General features: G+C 58.7%; 1 protein-coding gene across 5 annotated transcripts; it reads left to right on the top strand.

Annotated features, from left to right (window-relative positions):
* The first annotated feature begins 4,931 nt into the window (after nucleotides 1-4,931).
* Nucleotides 4,932-12,962, top strand: RNF126 (ring finger protein 126). 5 transcript variants are annotated; one of them, XM_068979864.1, is made up of 9 exons: nucleotides 4,932-5,037; nucleotides 9,973-10,031; nucleotides 10,177-10,243; nucleotides 10,369-10,580; nucleotides 11,286-11,354; nucleotides 11,426-11,495; nucleotides 11,943-12,036; nucleotides 12,169-12,284; nucleotides 12,372-12,962. In XM_068979864.1, the coding sequence occupies exons 1-9, from the start codon at nucleotides 4,963-4,965 to the stop codon at nucleotides 12,516-12,518; spliced, it is 909 nt and encodes a 302-aa protein (XP_068835965.1). In that variant the 5' UTR covers nucleotides 4,932-4,962; the 3' UTR covers nucleotides 12,519-12,962. The 5 variants fall into 5 exon arrangements, with proteins under 5 accessions (XP_068835965.1, XP_068835969.1, XP_068835964.1 ...); XM_068979868.1 differs by having other exon boundaries at nucleotides 10,336-10,499; XM_068979863.1 differs by having other exon boundaries at nucleotides 10,336-10,580.
* The last annotated feature ends 277 nt before the right edge of the window (nucleotides 12,963-13,239 follow it).

The following is a 13,239-nucleotide window of genomic DNA, read 5'->3' as shown; positions in this document are numbered from 1 at the left end:
CGCTGCTGTACCAACCACTGCCTCCAGGATGGCCTGATAAAGAACACTCAGGGTCATTGGATCCCATATTACTCAAGCCAGAAGAATGCTTGTGATATACCCCACATCAGCTTAACCTGTGCAACCCTTGGACTAGACCTGAAACTCTGCAGGCTGTGGGAAGTAAGGTCTTGCTGGTTCTCTAGTGGGACATATGATGATAACCAAGGGCTTTCCTGGTGACTCAGACAGTAAAGAATCTGCCTGCAATGCAGGAGCCCCAGCATTGATCCCTGGGTAGGAAAGATCCCCTGAAGAAGGAAATAGCAACCCACTCCAGTATTCTTGCCTGGAGAACCCCATGGACAGAGGACCCTGTCAGGTTATAGTCCATGGGGTCACAAAGAGTTGGACACAACTGAGCGACTAATACTTCACACAAGACAACACTGAAGACTCGGCCATGGCAGATAGCATGGGAGAACTCTGAATAGAGCTGGGTATTGTAACGTCCAAAACATGCGTGTGGTCTCTGCTCCAAATGCCACCCAGGGCTCCCCATAGCCCCTGGATGGAGTCCAGGCTTGCCGGCCTAGGTTTGAAGCCCTTCCTTCAGAGACTACTCAATTCTTGCCCCTTCCTTTAGCTACTTTCCCACGTTGCCCCCAAATGTCCCCATGCCATCCTCTTCCCTGTAAAGAATAATAGGATTTTACGCAGGAATCTGGCGGCCACGTTTGACCCAGAAGGGCGGACTTTGCAGACATTTGTTGCCGTATCCCGGCTGTGTTCTTGCACCTGGCACACGGTCGATACCAGCATCTGTGATTGAGGGATTGCGCGGTGATCTCGATCCCTGCCAGGTTGAGAGGTGGTGGGACCGCACCTCCTTTGAGGGAGGCAGAGCAGCCTTGATAAAGCTATGAAAGCTTAATTACCCAATTTGGTAAATGTGCTGCTGCTTCAGATAAGAGAGTGGCCTAGCTTTAGAAGTACACCTGGTCGTGCTTGGGATAAAGGGGCTGGGGGCAGCAAGTTTGCCCAAAATGCCACACAGACACATAGAGCAAAAAAAGTTCGCCACTGGTGTACCCGAGTCAAGGACACGTGGGATCCTTTGCACTATTCTTGAAACACTTCTGAAGTTAGAAATTGTTTAAAATAACAACTTTTGAGCAGCATTCAAGAGAGGTTGCTCAAGAGAGAGAGAGGATGGAGGCATCCATCTCCCCCACTGGTTTCACAGGTCCTGGTCCTGAGGACTTAGTCCTGAAAGATTCCTTGAGCAGGTGGAAATGAAGGAAGTTTGACCTAAAAGGATGGTGACTTGACCCCAGGAGAATAGATTGAAGGACATTTGAGGTTCTGGGGCTGCCAGGTCCTGGGTATGGGTGACTCAGGGGTCTAAAATAAAAAATGCAACACAAAAACCAACAAATACAAATAAAAGGGACATAAGTCGAAATATGTAAGTAAAAGGTTGAAAAGCAAGCAAAAAAATGCTTAAGCAGATAGCAGTGTATTCATGCCTGTTGAAATAATGCCCAGTAGGGCGGTGGCCTCCCTAGGAAGTGGGTGACAGAACTGCTTTTTCCAGCTCTAGCATTCCCAAAGCTCCCTCCCAGAGGCTGGATTTGAACCCAAGTCAGTGACTAGGGCGTGAAATGGTCCTGTCCTGAGGGATTACTTCCTAATCCACTTTCAAAGACTATTCAAGAAAATGCTGAGAACCCATCAGGAGGCACCCCACAATCAGAGAGCCCTGGAGTGGCCAGGCCTCCCATCACACATCTGTCCCATCAGTGGAAGCAGCAAGGTGGCCACTGGTCATAAATGGATGCATGAGGCCCCAGAACCTCAGGACCTCTGGATCACATGCAGATACCGGCCTGATTACTTGAATTTGGTTGTCCCAGTCCCAGGGTAACCAGCAAGGCAAGGAGCCCAGACCCAGAGGTCCAATGGTTGTGTCTGCTGTGTGACCGTGTTTGAGCCTCAGTCTGAGACTTGGGTTCGATCCGGGGTTGGGAAGATCCCCTGGAGAAGGGAAAGGCTAACCACTCCAGTATTCTGGCCTGGAGAATTCCATGGACCATATAGTTAATGGGCTTGCCAAAAGTCAAACAGGACTGACTGACTTTCGCTTTTACTTTCTCTTCTGTAAAACAGGAGTCTTCATTGCTCCCACATCCTGGGGCTTGTGTGAGGATTAAACATCTGGCTGGCACATCCTAAGAGCTTAGTTTTATGATACAAAACTCCATATTCTTGTTCCCATTGCATTCCCAGCACCCTACTCGGGCCTGGTACACAGCAGGCACTCACTAATTGTTCTTTTACTCAAGAATCTATTGAGCACCTACTATATTCTGGGTATTGGCTTCACATATTAGGAGATACCACTGATAACTCCTGGATCTGGGGGTGGCTGAGTTGGGGAGAGAGGGAAGAGGGCACTGGGCTCCCCCAGGACAGGATCAGAGCAGCCTTCTGAGAAGCAGCAAAAGAGAAAGGATGATGGGAATGGGACTCCCAGCAGAGGGCATGACCAGGCAAAGGCCCTGAGGAGGGTTGCAGTTCGGCCCATCCGTGGGGGCCAATGAGACTGCGCTGGGCTTGGGATAGGTGCCAGAAGGGTAGATGAACTCAGGGAGGCCGCATGGCCCACAGGTACCTCAAGCATAATCCAGTCTCAAACACCCAAGAGGAAGTTTCTGCCAGCTGCCCAGAAGGGTTAAGTGAGTTGCCCAGGGCCACACATCCAGTGTGACTTGGTAGGATTTGAATGCTGTGAGCCCACTGACTCCAAGGCCTCTTGAGTGGTACTTCATAAACTTTTGCAGGATGGGGAATTCCCTGGCAGTTCAGTAGTTAGGACTAGGTGGTCTCACTGCTCTGGGCCCAGATTCAATCCCTGGTTGGGGAACTAAGATCCCCTAAGTCAAAAGGAAAAGAAAAACCAACCAAACAAACAAAAAAAAAGAAACTTCTGTACAATGAATGAATCAATGAATGTATGTCTGGTGTGAAACAAGTCAGGAGCTAGGCAGTAAAGATCTGAAGCTAAGGGCCCCTCCCTGTACCCCTCAGGGGAGGGTGGGGTGGAGGCAGATTGCAGAGGGGAGGCAAGGGTGTCTTTTGCCCCAGCGACAGGGCTTGTTTCCCAGCAACAGGGCTGGGGCGCTCTCTAGTGGTCAGAGCAGGAATGCCTTGGAATCACCTCTGAGATTTGAGGGGTGCAAGATGGTGGCTGGCAGACAAGTCCCTATTCCTTGCCTCTTGACATTCAAGATCCTTTATGCACAGGCTCCAATTTGTAATTCTTTGACACTCTGTCTCCAATACTTCCAACTCTCAGCAGGAATCCCACCTCCATCTAACTCCTATTCATTACTGGAAGTCCTGGCTCTAAGGTCCTCTCCCCTGGGAAGTTCTGTCCATCTCTCCAGGCAGAGCCAAGGATACCCTAGGGGCTCATCCCCTGGCTCAGTCTTGTGGGGCTGGAGGCGTCTGCAGCCTGTTCTGTGTCCTCCAGTCATGGAGTATTTCAGAAAACCACTTTCATTTCCTGTCCGTGGTTTCCTCTGCTGTGTCCTTGCACCCCAGCAGAGTCTGGCATGCAACAGGAGCTTCATGAATGTTTGTCTAGTGGGTAAGGAAATAAGTACATAATTGTCCTGGAACTAACTTCAGAAATGATCCTGGCCTGATTAATTTTGAGAGGAGGGGTAGGTTTTTTGCCCTCTCCTCACCCTGAGGCATCATGGAAACAAGGCCACACCTCACTCAGAGTCTCTTATGCCACGAGTCACACTGAAGCATGGGAGAGCAGGCCTCCTTGATCCAGGAATGGGTCTCCTGTCTGCATGCATTCAAAGACTGTTTATGTAAAGCTTGTGTGCCAGGCCCTGTTCTGAGTCCAGCTGGGAACAAGATACAAAAATCCCTTTTGTTGTGGAACTGACCCTACAGTTTATCATATGGACCTAAGCCATGTTGCCTCCGCATGTTGGACATTTGAGCAGACTTGAAAGGTGTGGGGGAAGAAAGCCATGCGGGTGTCTAGGCAACGGTGCACCAGGGCAAGGTTACAGCCCGTGCAAAGGCCGGGAGGTGAGAGCGCACCAGAGCATCCCAGGAGCAGTGAGGACAGAGAAGTGAGTAACAGGTCAGTCAGTCATTCGGTTTAGGCACTCAATCGTCCCTCAGTCGTGTCCGACTCTTTGCGACCCCACGGACTGCAGCACACCAGGCTTCCCTGTCCATCACCAACTCCCGAAGCCTGCTCAAACTCATGTCCATTGCGTCGTTGATGCCATCCAACCATCTCATCCTCTGTCATCCCCTTCTCCTCCAGCCTTCAATCTTTCCCAGCATCAAGGTCTTTTCCAATGAGTCAGCTCTTCGTATCAGGTGGCCAAAGTATTGGAGCTTCAGCTTCAGCATCAATCCTTCCAATGAATATTCAGGACTGATTTCCAAACAGGTGGGTCTTGGCAATAAGAGAAATAATGGGAGAACTAGGGGGGTCGGGTGGGAGCTGGTAGCAGATTTGTAGAAGAGGAGGGGCTTGGCCCAGCCCCGCCCCAGCCCCGCCCTCGGCCTGCCCCTTAGCCTTCGAGCCGGGCCCGCCTCCAAACCCACCTCAGGCCCTGATCCAGGTTGCCAAGGCAGGCAACCGCCCAGCAAGGCCCCGCCCATGGCCCCGTCCCCGCCCAGCTCCGCCCCTAGTTTGCTCCTCGGCGGCCACCGTCACCCGAGCCACCGCCCGCCTCGCGCGCTGCCTGTCCAGTTTCCGCTGCCCTTCCCCTCCTCACGCCGTGCGTGGTGTGCGTGCCGTGCGTGAGCGTGCGCGGGCTCGTCGGCCGGCGAGGGAGCAGCAAACGGCCGGCGGCGGGCGGCGGGCGGCGGGCGGCGGGCGGCGGGCGGCGGGCGGCGGGCGCCGCGCGGGGGGCGGGCGGCGCGGAGGAGGCGGCGGTGGCCATGGCCGAAGCGTCGCCGCAGCCCGGACGGTACTTCTGCCACTGCTGCTCAGTCGAGATCGTGCCGCGCCTGCCGGTGAGGCCCAGGCCGGGCGGGCGGGGGCCACTGCCTTGGCCCGAGGCGAGTTGGCACGGACGGGGAAACTGAGGTCCCCGCGGAGGGCCCGGAAGCGGCGGCCCTGGTGGCGCAGCGAGGCCGATGACCGGGAGGGAGCGGAGTCGGCCCCGAGCGCGGTCAGCGCTAAGGACGCCTCGTGGGAGAGAGCCGTAGCTCTCCCGGGCCCGACGGCGGCCCGAGCCGGCGTTCTTGCGCCTTCCGGGGCCCGGGGTCTGGACCCAGGTGGGCCCTGTGCTCTCGTCCGGGTGGAGGCCGCGGGACAGCTGCTGGTGAAAGGCTCGGCTTCCAGGCCCCTCAGCCCGGAAGTTCCGAGTGGGTAGGTCCGGGATGGGGTCGGTGTCCCCCGCCTGGCCGACCCTCCCCCGCTGACTGGGAGGAAGGCTAGAAGGCACGGCGCCCCTGGCCGGCCCCGCTCGTGGCATTTGCCGCTCGGCCAGCTCACGAGGAGCAGGAAGAGGGCGATGTGGGGGGCCAGGGAAGGGGGCTGTGGGTGGCGACGATTGATTGAGCACCAGCTCTCCTTGGTCATCTGGCTGATTTAAGAACCAGATTCCCATCCCCGCCTTTCTTGCTGTGGACTTCACTGGGGGAGCCAGCAGGAGTCGTGGGCATTAACCCAGCCACAGAGGAGAGTGAGCTAGAGTCAGGGTTTGGAATGGAGACGGGTGCCTGGACCCAGGAGGAGAGTGTAAGATAAGAGAAGGGTGGTGTGGCTTCCAGAGGCAAGGGGATGGGGACCGGCAGATAAATGGAAACCTCGGTGTGCGAGCGGACTTGAGGGGCCGAGACTTGTCCGACTCCCCCCCCCCTCCAGCCTCCCGGAAGACGTTCTGCTTCTGCCTCTTCCGGCTTCCTGTGCGCCTCAGCTCTGGGTCTGGTTTTCTTCACTGGCAGGAACGGTCGGGTTGGCGGGACAGCCCTCTAGCCTAGGTGAGCTGCAGGGAGCCCCTTGCAGCTGGTGTGAGCCCCGGACAGGCCCTGGGCCTTGGGCTTACCCCAGAGTGACCTGTCCACAGCCATTGGCAGCCCGGGGCCAAGTAGTCTGTGTAGTTAGCTGTTCTGGCCTCCCTTCCCAGGGCCAGCACGCGGCCGGATCCTGGCCATGTAGTCTCGGACCAGAAGGATCCTGATCTCTGTGGACAGTCTGTGGACACTGAGCTGGCGAGGGCCTTTCTAGTCACAGGATCCAGTGGTGACAAGGTAGCCATGACCTTTGCTCTCAGAGTTTACAGGGAGCCAATGCTGAGCAAATGATTGGCAAATATTTGATTTGTTGGAATGTTGGTAAATTCTGTTAGGAGCAAATATTGGAGGCAAGGGGACTGATTTGTGGGTTTGGGAGGGGTTTGACAGGGTCCTGTAGACAGGTGTCTGTCTATGAATAGGGGTGCACTTGGTGTTGGTGAGGGTAGGGAGGTGGGCTCTTAACCTGGTGACAGTGGGAGGCTCCCGCCAGCAGCACCCTTCCCACCTCCCCCTGTCCCAGTGGGGCAGTTAGACTCGGGTGGCTGCAGGCCCTCTGCTCCCGGGGTTTCTCCCTGCAGCCATGAGACTCTGCCTCATTCTCCTCGCCCATCAGATGAGTTGGCGAGGGCACCCCTGGTCTCGAGAGTGCCGGCACAGGGGGGGCCAGGATACCCCGGAAGGGCGGGTGCCTGCCTGGAATGGGCGTGTGGGAGCAGGAACCGGGCAGGCCGGCCAGCTCAGAGGCCTCTGCTTGGGCGCACAGGCCCAGACTCGATCCCCCAGGAAACGGGGAGCGCCAGGGATGAGGTGGATCTGGGACATCCACGGGCCAGGCTCCTGGTGGCCTGACTGGTAGCGGTCGTGGTTCTGTCTGCTGTCCTATGGACACCCCTGATTCCTCTCAGAAGTGTCCCTGAGCAGGGTCGGGGGGATGGGGACAAGCTCTGTTCCATTGAACAGGCCACCTCTGAGAGCCGTCAGGGTGAAGAGAGGTCCGTCCTCTGCACGGAGCCCCTGGGGCGTAGGCTGGTCCCCCTGCCTGCTCAGTGTTAAGGCCAGCATCTCTCTAGCTCCCACCTCAATGTCCTCCATTCCCTCATACTCACCTGACCAGGAACCTGGGGTCTGCATCTGGTATGAAGGGTGAAGCCTGTCTCCAAGGGCCTGCTGCAGGGAGCAAGTGCTGAATGAATGGAGTGCATGGTCTGTCCTATGGGCTGCTGTTGCCATGGTAATAATGAAAGAGTGTTCACCCTGGTCTCCTTAGGAGAGATGCTGTCAGCTGGGGATAGGTGCTCACAAGCTAGGGCCCTGCCACGGTATATAGACTCTGCCCTGTGGGGGTGATTATTTCATCCCAGGGTGTCCCCCATTTCTGTCACGGTGAGGTAATTAAATTTCTGGGACGTGCGGCCTCTGGAGGAGGGAGCATTGAAGACCCAGGTCTGGACCTTCTGCATGTGCAGCAGAGTCTGGGGCCTCCCTGAAACCAGGTCACTGTGGCTCAGGGGCCAATTCCAGATCCTGGGGTTGAGGCCACCCTCCATTTGCAGGTGGGGAGATGGAGGCTTGCAGCCGGGACCCAGCTTCCAAGAGGGGGCAAGCCAGGTAGATACCAGCTCAGGCTGCGGGGACCCAGGATGGGGAGAGGCCCAGGCCCTGAGATGGCTGGTCTGGGTTGTGCTGGGGCTCGGGGAACACAGGGACCCCTGAGGATGGCATGGCGATCGGCTCCCAGGCCCCAGGAGCAGCAGTGAGCCTCGGGGTGGAGGATAGGCACCCTATCTCCAGTGGGTGTGTTGCTCACCCCGCCCTGGCTCTCCCAGGCCTGCCTGGGGCAGGGTGTAGGCCTGGGGAAGGGTGCCCGGGAGAGAGAGTTTTCTCATGGGGGTTCCGCCAGGCTTCAGGAAGGTTCTGGGCCTTCCTGTTGACCCAGGCCAGAAGGTTCCCAGCTTCCTAACCTCAGTCAGCTCAGACTCAACTGCAGCCATGTTTGTCCCTGTCTATCGCCTCCCCACTGCAGGCTCCTGGAGGGGGCAAGAACCTTGGCTACCAAGCACAGAGCCTCCAGTGACTGCGTTTCTTGGCCTATGAAATGTTGAAGTAAATGACAGGCTGAGTGACAGCCCTGGAAACCCCATACCAGTGACAGCTATGGTGGGCACTCCCTGGGGGAGCCTCCCTGGGTGCCACGCCCCTGCTCAGGAGGGCAGAGGGCTGCTGTCCTGCTGTTCCTGGTTCACAGTTTCAGTGCCACATGTCCCGTCCACTTAAAGCTCAGGTCTTGCAGCCGGCCATCACCAGTGTCCTCGTCCAGGACATTTGGTCACTCAAAAAGAAGCCCCGTCCCCATCAGCAGTCACCTTCATGGTCCCTGACAACCAGGATCCCACTCTGTGTCTGTGGATCTGCCTGTTCTGGATGTTTCCCATCAATGGAATCACACTCTGTGTGTCCTGTGTCTGCTTCTCTCAATGAGCATCGTGTTCTCAGGGTCCATCTACATGATAGCAAGTGTCAGGGCTCCCCTTTCCATGTCTGAGTAATGCTCCCGGGAGTGGAGGGACATGTGGTTGTGTTTGGCTGCTGTGCATGTGTGGGTTTCTGTGTGGACCTATGTCTCCGTCACCTCTGGTGGGTGCCTGGTGGGGCGATTGCAGGGTCATGGGGTGACCATGACTGTTTTCTGAGGACACTGCCCCATTTCACAGTCCACCTGCCGTGTGGGGGTTCCAGTTTCTGCGCCGCCTCCCACAGTGGTCCCTGTCAGCTCTGTGGGTCCAGCCATCTGGGTGGATGTGGAGTGTATCCTACTGGTTTTGGTTTGCGTTTCCCTGTTGGCAGACCATGTGTGCATCCCTTCTTGGCTTGTTGCCACCTATCTGTCTGTGGAGAAATGCTGTTCTGATCCTCTGGCCGTCTTCTAACTGGGGCGTTTGTCTTTTGTTGTTGAATCGTAAGAGTTCATTACACATCTGGACACAGGTTCCCGGGACATGTGCAGCTCTGGCCTACCCTCCCGCCTGGCTCAGGAGGTGTGTCCTTTGATTCCCTGGCCCCTTTGCTCTTTGAAGTGGAGCAGGTGGGGGTCCCACCTTCCAGACAGGTGCCTGGCCCCCAGCATCTGCAGGGCAGGCCACACCCCACACACCTCTATATTGTTCCCTACAGAGGGTGGCCCAGCCATCAGTGCCCCAGGCTCCTGGGAACTGGGACCATGGGCGGCCTCAGTGGAAGCACCTCACGCTTGCAGCTTTAGAACACATGTGGACCTGGGCCAGTTCCAGGCCCAACTAGTGGATTTGGTGCTCGGGCTCCCTGTCCCTGAGGGGCAGGGCCACCTCTCTGCTGACTGGAGACATCACAGTCTGCCCGCTGGCTGTCCAGCCTAGGGTCACAGGCCATACCTCGGGCAGTCCAGAATGTTCTGCAGGCCGGTTGCTCTGCCTGGGTGTGCCTCCCACCCTCTGTGGCTGCCTTCCTGGGAGTTGGTCTCTGAGGCCCAGATGGTCCTGGAGCCCCACTAGTCACTCTCCTAGCCCTCCTTTATATTTGTGTGGGTGTGCGGTTGTTAGGGAACATTCTCAGGTCCCCCGAGTGGGGAAACTTCCCTGGACCCGCGTCAGCTGGCCCTTTGCTGCCGGCTTTGTCAGAGCCTTCATCAGGCCACGTGGCTGAGTGGAGGCCCCGAAACTGTGACTACTGTCACTGGGGAGCACAAGCTGATGGACTCAGGGACGTGGGAGGTTGGGGATGTAACTGCCAAGGTCACGGCCCACCATGTGGGCAAGGAAGTCAGTGCACCAGCCCTGCCTGGGGCCACCTGGTTGGAGCTGGCAGGTTCCCACCTGGGTCCTTGAGATGAGTCTCACACACACACACACCGCCTTGCCCTGAGATCATGCTTGCCTGCCCTCTCCTCCCCAGGATTACATCTGCCCAAGATGCGAGTCCGGGTTTATCGAGGAGCTTCCGGAAGAGACCAGGTAAGGCTGCCCCCCTCATGGACCCTCAGCCCAAGGGTGCACTGCCTGGATCTGGGTCAGGGGTGGAGGGGGTCCGCCTTCGTCTGACCCTCTGGCCATCTGTCTGGGTTGGGGTGCTCCTGCTGCTAATGGTGCCTGTCCTCAGGAGTGCAGAGAATGGTTCAGCCCCCTCCACAGCCTCTGCGGACCAGAGCCGGCAGCAACCGTTCGAGGTGAGAGGCAGCCTCCCCGCTCCCTGTGAGGGCTGCCCACCTCCCGCCCAGCCCTGGCCCCTCTCCCATGATGATGGCCCTCCTCTCTGCAGAATGTGGACCAGCCCCTGTTCACGCTGCCGCAGGGCTATGGGCACTTTGCTTTCGGCATCTTTGATGACAGCTTCGAGATCCCCACGTTCCCCCCTGGGGCGCAGGCTGATGACAGCAGGGACCCCGAGAGCCGGCGGGAGCGAGAGCAGCACTCCCGGCACCGGTACGGCGCCCGGCAGCCCCGCGCCCGCCTCACCGCGCGGCGGGCCACCGGCCGGCATGAAGGCGTCCCCACGCTGGAAGGGTGAGGGGGCCTGGGGGCGGCCGCGGGCGGGGGGGCTGGGGGCATCCAGCCCACCCCTCCCACTCAGGCAGAGCAACCAGCTGTCCTTTCAGGAGGTGCTGTGGGCACAAGGCGTGGGTGCTGGCTCGGGCCGTCCTCCAGGCAGGGCAGGTCCCCTGTGGGTCCAGGTTGGCTGAGGGGCCGTGTGCCCACGGTGTGCCCCTCAGCATCCTTCAGAGAGAGGCCTCCGCCCCGGGGCACAGGTCCAGGAACGGCAGTATCCGGTGTCCTCGCCCCTCCTGCGTGCAGGGTCCTGAGGACAGAATGGGAAGACCTAGAAGGCCCATCCCAGCCCCACGGGACACGGGGCTGAGCGCCCTGTGGGTCTTTGTAGATGGAGCTTGATTGCAGGCAGGCCGAGGCTGGTCCAGCTCAGGACATGGCCTGGCTCACTGTGACCTCGGCTGGCATGTTTCAGGGCCACTGTCAGGAACAGGGCTGACTGCAGGACTCCTGGGACCCCCCTAGGCCCCCCACGGTACTTCCTCTGGGTTGCAAAATGGGGGTGGACGCAACTGTGTCAACCAGCACTGTCCAGGCCTCGAGGAGACCTCTATCCCAGCACCCTTGTGTTTGGGCTTTTTCTCACCAGTTGAGAGTCCAGGCCCCCTATGCTGGCCCCTCCTCATAAAGGCACTAACCACGGGCCTGGCCACTCTGTTCCAGGATCATCCAGCAGCTGGTCAACGGCATCATCACCCCAGCCACCATCCCCAACCTGGGCCTGGGCCCCTGGTGAGTAGGGGAGGGGCCCCCTGAGCCCGGCCCACCCCTCTGCCACTTGAACCCCAGCCTTCTCTGCCCAGGGGCGTCCTGCATTCAAACCCGATGGACTACGCCTGGGGGGCCAACGGCCTGGACGCCATCATCACGCAGGTACAAGGGCCTTGCTCAGCTGGTGTGGGGACCACAACCCTACAGGCTGGGCCCAGGAGGACAGAGTGTCTCCCGTGTCTGTGTCTTGGGTGGCACTTATGAGGCGGGGCTGTAACCACCTTGGGGCTTTCTGCTGCATATTCTGTCACCGGTGCCTGCCCCCTGGTTGTAGCAACGTGAGGATTTGGGAGCCACCCTGGCCATAGGAGGGAGCCGTGGTGTCCCTGGGGTGGCTACCAGCCCTGGCTACAAGGTGGTGATGATCAGAAGAGTGGGCAGAAGCCCAGGGCTGGGCCTCCTGGGGCAGCTGACCTCTGACCTCTCAGGGTCAGGCCAGGACAAACGGGGCCTCGGTGCTTTTGCAGGTAACCCCACCTTGCATTTCATAGCCCCGTGGGGTGAGGGGCCCCACCAGCCCACCTGTTCTCTGGCCTCTTTATCTTTCAGCTCCTCAATCAGTTTGAAAACACGGGTCCCCCACCCGCAGACAAAGAGAAAATCCAGGCCCTCCCCACCGTGCCTGTGACTGAGGAGCACGTTGGTACGAGCCCCAGGGGCCAGTGGGGGAGTGGGGGGGCAGGGGGTGGGCTTGGGCCAGTGACCCCTCCTCCCTGGGACACCTTGGGCAGGGCTGCAGGGGAGCTACCCTGAGAGATGCACTCCTGCCCTGCAGGCTCGGGGCTGGAGTGCCCCGTGTGCAAGGATGACTATGGGTTGGGTGAGCATGTGAGGCAGCTGCCCTGCAACCACCTCTTCCACGACGGCTGCATCGTGCCCTGGCTGGAGCAGGTGAGCAGTGGGCCGGCTGGGACACTCCCCCTAACCCTTCGCCCCCACTGCCTCTGAACTGTTCGCTCTCCTCTCTGTCCTGCAAAGCACGACAGTTGCCCCGTCTGCCGAAAAAGCCTCACAGGACAGAACACAGCCACCGACCCCCCGGGCCTCGCTGGGGTGAGCTTCTCCTCCTCATCGTCGTCATCCTCCAGCTCACCTGGCAATGAGAACCCGGCCAGCAGCTCCTGAGCACACCTGCCGGCCAGCCCCCAGGGCAATAGCAGACAGCCCACGCGCCCACGGACTGCAGCGCCACCGGGCCCGCCGCGGAGGAGGCTCGGAGGACCCACCCTTCCAGGCTGCGGAGGGAGCTCGGCCTCCCCAGGGACAACCCGGCTGGGCCGGGCGCCCGCACACACTGCCCGGGCGTCCCACCTTCCCTCCCCTTTGTCTGTGACCTCACCCTCTACATGTTCAACGGCGGAAAGGTTTTTATAATTTTAAATTATTACTGCTTTGAAATAAATGGACGTTTGAGCTCACTTGCGGCCCTGCATGATCTGTGGAGAGACTGGGTGGAGCCACTCGGCTGGGGTCCTGGCTGCGTGGACAGGCCCTGCTCCCCACCCTGAGCAATGGGGCCTGGGACACCAGGATAACCAGCGAAACAAGGACAAGACTGCTCTGACAGATGTTTTTTAAAGGAGAAAATATGTGTATCTTGAAAGCTATTTAAAAATACACCTACTTAGAAAGAAGCCGGTGGTCGGTTTATTCCTTGTGTGCGTCGGTACAGCCTGGGGCCCAGTCTGTCCACAGCAGGATCACTCTGCTCCCTCTGTGGGTGAGTGTCCAGTCTGTGCCCCATGGGAGTGCCCCCCAAATTGGTCTTTTAAGTGGAAATGGCCACTGGGAGGGGTGGGAGCCTCCCCCCACCTCCTGGCTCCACCCCTGCCCCCCCCAGGGGAGC

This window comes from Capricornis sumatraensis, chromosome 9 (genome assembly GCF_032405125.1).
Source record: "Capricornis sumatraensis isolate serow.1 chromosome 9, serow.2, whole genome shotgun sequence".
NCBI lineage: Eukaryota > Metazoa > Chordata > Mammalia > Artiodactyla > Bovidae > Capricornis > Capricornis sumatraensis.
This window is presented reverse-complemented; position numbering and strand designations above follow the sequence as displayed.

Excerpts from the sequence above, each read along its gene's own strand:
- RNF126 (XM_068979863.1), top strand. The coding sequence starts at position 4,963 with ATGGCCGAAGCGTCGCCGCAGCCCGGACGGTACTTCTGCCACTGCTGC. Across the intron at positions 10,032-10,176 it reads GAGCTTCCGGAAGAGACCAG|GAGTGCAGAGAATGGTTCAG; the intron begins GTAAGGCTGCCC and ends GCCTGTCCTCAG. Across the intron at positions 12,285-12,371 it reads TCGTGCCCTGGCTGGAGCAG|CACGACAGTTGCCCCGTCTG; the intron begins GTGAGCAGTGGG and ends TGTCCTGCAAAG.